The sequence below is a fragment of the Marmota flaviventris genome, chromosome 6 (genome assembly GCF_047511675.1).
Source record: "Marmota flaviventris isolate mMarFla1 chromosome 6, mMarFla1.hap1, whole genome shotgun sequence".
Classification (NCBI taxonomy): Eukaryota; Metazoa; Chordata; class Mammalia; order Rodentia; family Sciuridae; genus Marmota; species Marmota flaviventris.
Genome location: NC_092503.1, coordinates 28,435,346 through 28,446,112, shown reverse-complemented (window position 1 = coordinate 28,446,112; position 10,767 = coordinate 28,435,346). Strand labels below are relative to the sequence as shown.

Sequence of the window (10,767 nt, the reverse complement as noted above, 5' to 3'; positions counted from 1 at the left end):
ACTGAGGATGACTATGAAAAAGTTAAGTTCTCCTGAGTTTTGGTATCATGAATACTTACATGCCCTAAAAGTGGTTTCTTCTCATTTTTGACACTGAGAATTGTGTATTCATTTACCTTTGCTTGGCTCCTGTTGGTCAACTGAAGCTCTAAATTTTCTTCCTATAGAGTTGGACTACTTTGCCAATAAACCTATTTTCTACATTGTTAACTAAGTCAGGGATAATGGATAAAATAAAAATATAATACTGCTCCTAACTGGGGAAGGCAACAAAATCCTAACCAAACAAAAAGCCATATGCCCTTTCCCCCCGCCAACACCCAAAAAGGGATATCTAAAGCTGAGAATCTAGAGTTTTAGTTGTAAATTCATTTAACAGAACCTTTCTATTTGTATGTAAAGGACAAATACTCACTTTCATAAATTTTTTAAAGATTGTAAGAATTACCAAGAAAAATATCTTAAAAACTAGAAATACTCTAGTAATAATGTGAATAATGGTCCAGTAGTCATTAATAGAACCGTTATTCTTCCCTTTTAAATAAAACCCATCATTTCTCACTCCAAATCCTATCAAACACCTCCATGGCTCTTCCCTCACTATATTTCATTTCTCTAGACTACTCAGAAATCTGATGCCTCAGTTTCAGATTGAGCTAATTAGTCCATAAGACTTTTTTACAAGGCATTTTCATAACTATATATATATTAACATTAACCAGTTCATTTCTGTAGACTGTAACAATTTCTTATACATTGATGATAATTAACTTTTAAGGAAAACAATTTGAAACGCAGCCTTACAAACAACTTGGAAAATTTCACGTCTAGAGCTTTCACTAACAGAACTAAGATGGTAAAAGTACTACCTTGCATAGTCAGGGAGACAAGATACAGTAGCAAGAAAACCCCTATTTCTGGAGGTACTATTTACTGTGAACCTTTGCATTCCATGAAAATTTGGAATTACTGATAGTATCAGGAAGTTATCATTGCCAAATATACAATTCATGCTGAGACCATAGATTATTTCAAGGGTGTAATTACAAGCATTTATTTTTATTAAGGAAAGGGTTTATTAGTAGGGAATATGGGAAATCTCAAGATTATTTTTTAAAATTAGATGATTCTAGGAAAATATCGCTAAATGCCTGCTCATTCAACTCTTCTTTTAAGAATCACTGTTTTCTTCTGCAGTGCTACAAACCATTATATTGTAAAACACCTCAAAATATCCACAGGAAAATAGATTTTGTATGCACAAACCATAAATACATGATTCAAACTTCTTTTGTAGTAGTCATGGTCAAGTACACTCCTGACATCTGTTCTCTTATCAGTGGGGTTCATTTTTAAAGGCTAAGGTATAACTTGCTAATATACTACAAAGAGAACTGGCATTAATTAAAAGTACAACTTTGGCCTTATCAGCTTTAACTGACCTTCTGATAGTTCACAATACTTCCAAGGCTCTCAAGTCAGGCAATGAAATAAAATAACTGATTTCCACAGATGCCTGAATTTGAAGAATCTGAGTAATAGCAAGTGTGTTCATGTAAAACTTTATTAAAAATCCTGATTTTTAATATTTACCTCAATAAAAAGAACAATTAGACCCTTGATATTCAGAAATAACAATGGTAATGACTATTTAAGAACCTTAAAAGTATGTAACAGATATTACTCATTTTTTTAAGACACATATCAGGATCTGCTAACTCATGACACAGTCCAGTCATGATCTCATGACAATAACATCGTTGCCTTGTTTAGAAACTTTATTTAGAAGAGACAAGCCTATATATTTTTCTTCTTGAATGCAAAAAGATTATATCTGGAAATCTAACATAAGATCCCAAAAGGGTGTCCAGTTTAAACAAAGTAGAAAAAAATATATTAAAGTACTGTCCCTACTAAAGAAGTATACTTTAAAATTACCCAATATTGCTAAACTACCAAGAATCTTATACATCCTTTTACACACTTAGCTAACTTCTGTAACCAAGTTTTAAAGGGCTAATTTGCCATCTGTATGAGAAAAAAATTTATCAATTTGTCTTAGCACCAAGTCCTATGAAAATACTTTGTATAAAAAGTTTAAAGGGCACAATTAAAGAAGAATTAAACCAGATCTTTTTTAAAGACTACAAAGACTAACTCCTTTCAGTTATTAACTAGCAACTGTATTTTTAGAAAGGAGTAATTTCTACCATATTATGCCTGATAAAGTTCTATATTAACACAGAACAGAACTTAAGCCACAAATCTCTCATTTTTCTTTGGGGACAAAACCTTGGGACTGAACTCAGGGACTCTACCACTAAGCTACATCCCCAGCCTTTGATAGAGTCTTGCTAAGTTGCTGAGTCTGACCTTGAACTTGTGATTCTTTGTCTCGGTCTCCTATGTAGCTGAGATTTATAGGCATGTACCAAGACCAGCAATTTCTTATACATTATTAACAATAGCTCAGATTTATCAGCTTATAAAATTTCCCATTTTCGGGGGGGGGGGGGGCGATCAGAAGAAACAGTAAAGAAAGAGTTGAGAAATTAAAAAGTATTTATCAAGCCACACCACATTAGTTTCACTTATAGATGAAATGATATTTTAAAATCTAGAAACAGGCCATAGAAATCAGTCATGTAGAATAGACAAAAATAGTCTCAAAATCAGGTAAACAAACAACAGCTATTACCACTTATGACATTTTATTGGCATATGACAATTTACAAGGGTCCCTGATGCATCATGATACATCACACTGAGTAAGAATCGTTTAACCATCTACATTCATTCTTATTGGGTAATATTTTCTCTCAAATTATAATTTAACTCCCAACGCTGATTTTAACTGTGACAAAGGGGAACAACAGCAAGAAGACTGCAATTTGAAAAACATATTTTACTTTTTATATTAAAATTCCTAGGATGCTGAAAAGTATACACACCTAGGAACTGAGTCATGGCCTTCTTAAACAGCTTTCTTATTTTTTCTGGAAATATCCTTTGGTTCGTTTTTATTTCCCTTCTCTAGGCAAAAGGAAGTTTGTTAATGCAAGTATCAAAGAGTTATTTCCTGGCACTCATAAGCAAATATCCTTACCAAGAGGAATCATTCAGCTTTAATAACATGTCATAAAGTGTAAAGTTAAATTGTGGTTTAAAAAAATAAACAGACCACTTTTTATATGCTTGGCTCTGCAAAAAATAAACATCCATAATGGTGTTCTATGTCAGAGTTCTCAGAATCACCCTATCCTACTATATATTCTGGTAAGTAACCAAAGATTAAAGCAATGCATTTGCACTTAGAATGTAACCTGCCCATAGGACCTTAAGCAGTTTTATTTCCAATTTATCTCCCTATTAAATAACTTCTCAGCAAATCCCATTTTCTCTGTCTTAAGCAGAAAAGCAAAACTGCACAATTATAAGGAGGGATTTGGTGTCTAGTAAAATTAACAATTAAGATAGAAGTTTTATATACTTATACAAAACAGAACAATCATGAAAATTCTCTATTGGAGGATCAAATCCATGTTGCTTTAAGCTTTAATAAGCATTATGCTGAATAGAGGTTTATTAGTTGTATCCTGATTAAAGCAACACAAAGTTACTTATGCAGGCATTTTCTATATAACTAGACAATTTCAGAAAGACAAAATTAAAGTGAGAAATCATGCAATACCAAGGAGTTTAGGCCACAAATATATACTGACTTTGGTTTTAGTTTCGTTTCCAATAGCTCTTAGCAAACGTCCCTGGCAGTAATCAAGGTGCTAGACACACTGCAAATCATCAAAATTGAGGATGAAAGAGCCATATACTTAAGATCTTTAAAATTTTATAACAGAAGCATTATCTTCTTCAAATGTAAACATATACAACTAATTCAGTTGCTGAATTAAAATGAAATGTGCTAGCTTTATGTATGTTGAAAAAACAAAATCACCAGCAAATGTACCCATTTCAAATTTTCATTCCTTTAAAAAAAGCTATTAACATAAACATAGAAAGTAATTAATATTTAAAAGATCATCTCTACCTGAAGAATAGAACCCATGGAAAGTAAAAGAAAAAGCCATTTTACCAAATGCAACTGAAAAGGAAGAAAAAATAAAATAAAAACCAAGGTAGATCAATGCTACAACATTGCCAAAACCTTTTATTGGTGACATTAGAAAAACAGGTTACTTAAAGTACCAAGGAACAATATGCTGTGTGTCTTATTTTCTTATGGTTACACTACAAACTAATTTTCAGCTGTTCAAAAGCACAAATAAATATGTAAGCTGTGAAATATATACTAACGCATCAAATTTATTCTGCAGGAATCCTCCTCCACACCAACACCAGGATTACAGGTTTTATTGTTGTTTTTGTTTCTTTTTCCTTAATACTAAGATGTTCTGTGGTACTCGGAGTTTTACTTGCAATATTATTACAAATCAGTTTTCTCTCAAATGGCTGGTATCTAAGACCATGACTCAAACTATCAAATAAGAATAAAAAGAAAACAATGAATTTTAAACTAAAATAGGAAAGACTTGTAAAAATGTGTTTTTATAGGCCACTGCTTGCTTTCAGTAAAAATAACATTTTCTCAAACCTTTCAATCTAGATTGTACTTTTTAGTTACTGGCAAACCTTTCCTGCCTTCTTTAAACATTTGCTGAAGTGTGAAACTAGCATAGTTTACCAAAAGAACAACTTTATGGTATACATCAAAAATTAGCCACCCTACAATGTAGTGTTCGAATTAAGGAAGATGTTAAACAGATGTATACAGTTAAAATAATTAGTGTGGTCACTATAAACAATTTCTGTTCAGGGATTTGTAATGTAGAGCTAACGTTTACTTCAGAATAAAACATTAACAAACAGGGAGGGAAGAGAATCAGAACTTTCACAGAGTTGTACTTGACCATATCTTATAGACAAAGCAGAATTACAATGCATGTAACAAAAACAGTAAAAGATTTTTTTAAAAGTTGATAGTTACAAATATGGAACGTTAACAATTTTCTACTTTATTTCAGTACAATTTTCAACATACAGTCTACTATTTTTCAAGATATTTGAAGACTTAAAACAAAATTTCTATAGACTACTTGCAAACAGTAAAATTTAAGTAAAATGCTTACATTCTTATCTGAAACAAAAATCAGGTAAAAAAAAAATGGTGGGTGCAAGTTCTGCTCTCTGTTGCCAATTTACTTCAGATACACTATTCCTAAGAAAAGAATAGAGAAATTGATGATTAATAAGGATAAGGACAGTGAAAATATACTATAATCCCATGTTCATAAAAATTAACTGATTTACCCACCAAATTCATACCAGCGAAAATCTTTCAAGAATCATAAGGTGAAATTATCTACCTTTTCTTCTTTACGTCTCTCCTTCTTTTCTTCATTATTTTCCATGGACTCTTCTTCATCTTCAACAATTCCATCCCCTTGGTATTTGTCATGAGTCCATTTTGGACTGCTACCTGATTTTTTGAAATTAAAGCGCCCTCTGCCACGCTGAAAAGTACCACGACCTCTTCCTCTTTTGGCCCAATAATCCACACCATCATCTCTGTCATCATGCTACAGAAAGGTTAAAAAAAAAAAAAAATCATCAAATCTTTCTTATAAAAAGATGACTTCTCGTTCAATCATAAATAATGTAATTAATCTTCTGAAAACTGGTATGTGAGACTGGTTATCTCCTAAAACATGGTAATACATTGTCAGAGTAATCACATCTTAATACTTAGAAACACAAGCACCCCTTAAGGGTTGCCCAAACAACTACTAGGAGACTCTCAACTGATAAACTACCGCTAATTTTCAGAATTCTAATTCTTGTGGTGTCTATATTATATCAACTTAAGTCCACGGCTGTTATGCTTCATGCAATGAGATAAAAATATCGGACTTTTTCACAACAAAATTACTATAGTCAGAAAGATGTGGCCAAGTAATAAAAATGTCCTTACAATATTATCATATTCATTAAATAAATATTTGTATGTGGTATGAATGTGGTATGAACTATACCTTATAGATAATATGATTTTAAAATACTATATTAAGATTCAAATCTAGATCAATGTATAATACATATCAATCTTCTAGCTAGGAAATTTTAATGACAAATCATGATAGTATAGTCCCTGGAATAACGTTGCCTCAGCTATTTTCTTCTTCACCAACTTGAAGTACTGCAGTTATTATATTCCAACCTTAACTTTTCATTTACTTTATTCAAATACTGATGCTCCCCCAACTTACAAATTGTTCTATTAAGGAAAAAAAAAAATCTCCAAAATTGAAAACTACCCAACTTGGTAGATGAGCAGAATATTACATTGCAAATACAAAAGACCGTCTCCTGAATGTACCTTTAATGAACTATAGCCCACCTGAATTTACAAACTCTTAGATTTGTCACCCACAAAATGGGAAATAGAGCAAAATGATGCCCCTTTACAAGGAAACAAGCATAATGCAAACAAAATATTGTATAGCCTTTGTGCATGTGTATTTAATACAGATTACCCTCTTGCATGATTTACAAAACTGGGATTATATAAGGAATTAACATACTATAATGAAAGAACATTTACCAATCTCTATTAAAACAAATGAAAGGGGCAGGGATATAACTCACTTGGTAGAGTGCTTGCCTCACATGCACAAGGCCCTGCGATCAATCCCCAGCACCACACACACACACACACACACAAAAAAAAGCAGGGGGCAGTGGGGAGATTATATGGTAGAGGTGTGCACAACCCCATACAGAATGATTTCTATAACTATTAAAAAATGAACTCAAAACACATCGTGGCTGGGGATGTAGCCACTAGTACAGAGATTTTCCGATCGTGTGCAACACACTACAGTTGATCCCCCAAAATGCAAAAGACAAATAAAATCTAAATACATCAGGAAGAGTTTAATTGCAAGCCTAACATAAAATATTTTAAAATAGTTGGCCACTCAAAATGATACCTACTCGATTATATAATTTCATATGTGTTTACAGCATTAACACACCCAACTATAAAAGTGTGTTTTTTTGTTTGTGGTACTGACCCAATATTCCATGGATCTGTGGGAAGAGGCAGAAAGTTTCAGAGTAAAGGCACAGGTTCAAAAAAAATATTAACAGAAACCTTAACTCTGTAAATAATGGTGTTAATAATAATGCTTCTAGGCTGGGGATATAGCTCAGTTGGTAGAGTGCTTGCCTTGCATGCATAAGGCCCTGGGTTCAATCCCCAATACCACAAATAATAATAATAATAATAATGCTTCTATAGTGCTTACTATGGGTAAAGTTTTATTCTGAGTACATAACATGAATTTGTTCAACAAACCCTCATAAAATACTGGTAACTGTCCCTGTGTTAGATTTTTAAAAATTGAGACACTGAAAAATTAAAACCCCTTATGATCATCACCCAGAGAGCCTCATAAATGATTAATTGTACAAGGCAGCTAAGAGCTAGGAGAAATAGAAAAGGTGGTGGTAAAAATGAAAGCCACTTTAAACTGACCATTACTTTTAGAAGTACACTCATCTGAAATTTGATAAACTGTCTTTCAGAAGATATCCTAGCAGTTACCAAATTTATTTATGCTATTCATATTCTTAATCTTCAAATTCTAAGAATTAAGTAATTTGAAGCCTGGCACAGTGGCACATGCCTCTAATCCCAGCATCTCAGGAAGCTGAGGCAGGAGGATCATAAGTTCAAACCCAGCCTCAGCAACTTAGCGAGGCCCTAGCCAACTTGGCAATATGCTATCTCTAAGTAAAAATATTTTTTTTAAAGGCTGGGGATGTGGCACTGTGGTTAAGCACCCCTGGACTCAATCCTTGATACCAAAAATAAGAATAATTTCAGATTAAATACATTATTTCACAAAGGGCCAGAAGCTAGCTAAAATATGAGTATCTATTAGAACCAGGATCTTTTGGATCCTCTTTTATCCTTTCTCCATAGGATCATCAAGTTTCAGGGCTAAACATATACATAAAGCTCAGGGTCAGAGCAGCTGCCTAGTACGTGCAAGATCCTTGTTTGATCACCAGCACTACTATCTATCTACACACACACACACACACACACACACACACAAAATCAAGTTTCAAAGGGTTACCTAAACTCCAATCTTGATCTTCTCCCACCTTCTTCTTCACCAGGGACTTTCTCTTCCTCTGAAGATACATCAATTTAACAACACCAAGAACCTCCCTATTTCTCTACTTTCCCATCTACTCCAACTCTTCAAACTCATTTATCACTCAGGTTCTACTTTAGACTAATATCTTTCTGGGAGTTCTTATTACTCAAAACATTACCAGTTTCACAAAAATAGTTGATAGGAAATTTCAGAAAAGAATTCAAGAAATGCTACTATAACTCAGTGGAGGATCAGTGGTACTTCAAATCTGGTTCTGGAGCCCAATACATGGGTCCAAATACTGACCACATTCCTAGCTACACAATGGTCAAGCTACTCTATTTTCATAGTTTCTTTATCTGTAAAAACAGAATGATAACCCCAGCTCAAAAGGACTTTATATACACTCAATAAGTTAATACATGTAAAGTATTTAAGAAAGTCACCTACCATACTACAGTAATTCTCTGTAAGTGCTACTTATTATTACTAAGTATTTTTATCAACAAAGGCAAAATTTCTATACTACTGATCATTCTGAAAGATCCTAAGGAAAATATCTAGTATTTTGAAATTTCATTTCTTCTGACTTCTATCTTTGATTATATTTATATTCTCAACACTAGCTGTATAAAAGATCAGTCTCTTTACAAAAAGACGAAAAATAGATATAGTTCAAATATTCACTAAAATTTGAATAATAAAAACTTGGGAGACTGAAAAAAAAAAGTTGGGAGACTGAAACAGAGGATCACGGTTCAAAGCCAGCCTCAGCAGCTTAGGAAGACCCTAGCAAACTTGGCAAGACCCCATCTATAAATAAAATATGAAAAAGAACTGGAGTATGGCTCAGTGGTCAAGCGCCCCTGGGTTCAATGGGGGGGAAGGGGAGACAACATGTAAGACTGAAGTTGCTGTTTCTTTGTTCTTATTTTGGTACTGGAAACTGAAAACAGAGGTACTCTACAGTGAGACTGTGATCCTCCTACCTCAGCCTCTCAAGTCACTGGAGGGCCTGCACCACCATACCCAGTTAGAGTTGTTATTTCAATGGCTCACAAATATGAACCAAAATAATCAAGTTGGAGAACTGATTTGTAAGGAAAATAACTTGTGTATTCAGATGCTAATTTTACTCAATGTTCTAGTGAATATCAGTGTGACACATGCATACATACAGTTTTATATACAAATTTTCAAATTTTAGCCCAGAACAGAAACATAAAATATTACAGCTACTGCCACACACAGTGGCACACATCTATAATCCCAGCTACTTGAAGACCAAGGCAAGAAGATTCCACTTTGAGAAAAGCTTCAGCAACTTAGCAAGACCACATCTCAAAATAAAAATTTTAAAAGTCTGGGGATGTAGCTCAGCGGCAAAGTGCACCTTGGTTCAATACTCAGTAGAGCAAAAAAAAAAAAAAAAGCGAATAAATTACTAATTTGAAGTAGCTAAATTCTTAAAATAACACAATTTATCTTGTTGATAAAATACATTATTAAAAGTCAATCTAAAATTAAAGTAAAACCTATGATACTAAAATCTGAAAGAATGGCAGAAGACCTGACCTATATTATATATCTGTAAATTAGTGAAGTGGCAAACAGTCACTATGTACTTGGTCACCTCTCATTCCCTTTTAACTGTTTCACCTTTCACACTTGGTTTACCTCTCATATTTTACCGGTATTACTCATTCCCCAACCCTTAAAATGTGAAGTCTCTCAATCTCTTCTCCTCTGACTGGATAATCTTACTGTGGCCATAATAATGGCCCAAAAAGCTGATTTTTTTCATCTAAAACTATATTAACAACTACCCATTGGACATCTCCACTTGAGTTCTCTCCTTGTCAGAACCTGACCAGAACAGAATTTGATCTTCCCAAAGACATTATCTTCCCTCTACATTCCCTACTCTTTATTACAACACTCATTCAACTAGATGGTATCAAAGTTCCCAGAAGTGCCTTCTCACCTTTTCTCAAATGTAGCCCCTAAATCTAATATTTAAAAAAACATGATTTTTCTGAACCCTATTTAAAACCCAAATTAAAGTACTATGGCGTTCCAAATCAGACTTGCTTTTCCTCTATTCTCACAAACTTATACCACCATCCAATGCACTAAAATTCTCTATGCATACTGTTTAACCCCTTCTGAAATCTGTAGTATAGTTGCCCACCTTTTAAGCTCAAGAGTCAAACCAAGTTTCCCTAGAATGTTGTTCACTTCTGGCAAAAATCCACAATTCCCTCCTTTGGGAAAAGCCACCATATATAATTAGAAAATTTCTCTATTACTGGTCTCTTAAGTATCATCTTATATGTGTTTTTCCTTTTCTAGTACCTAGCATAAAACATAGTCTGTAAATAAACTCAAATCAAAAAGTAGACGCATCTATTACTGAATCAAATGCCTTTTACTTTCCAGACTGTCAACTCAAAAGCAACTTAGTACAAGTTTCCCATGAAAAAGGTATAAACTGAGCAAACACAACTCAAATTATATAACTATTTCAAACTTCTGGATGTTAAAAAAAAAAAAAAAAAAGTAGAAATAAACTTGAATGAAT

General features: G+C 33.4%; 1 protein-coding gene across 5 annotated transcripts in view; it reads right to left on the bottom strand.

The window, feature by feature from the left end:
- Positions 1–2,694: 2,694 nt before the first annotated feature.
- Bclaf1 (BCL2 associated transcription factor 1) overlaps positions 2,695–10,767 on the bottom strand; it is a 30,673-nt gene continuing 22,600 nt past the window's right edge. For all 5 annotated transcript variants that reach the window (XM_071612999.1, XM_071613000.1, XM_027938426.2 and 2 more), the window contains 2 exons: positions 5,385–5,597; positions 2,695–5,236 (listed from right to left, as the gene is read on the bottom strand). In XM_071612999.1, the coding sequence (XP_071469100.1) occupies positions 5,231–5,236; positions 5,385–5,597 (219 nt within the window). In that variant the 3' untranslated portion in view covers positions 2,695–5,230. The remainder of the gene's footprint in view (positions 5,237–5,384; positions 5,598–10,767) is intronic.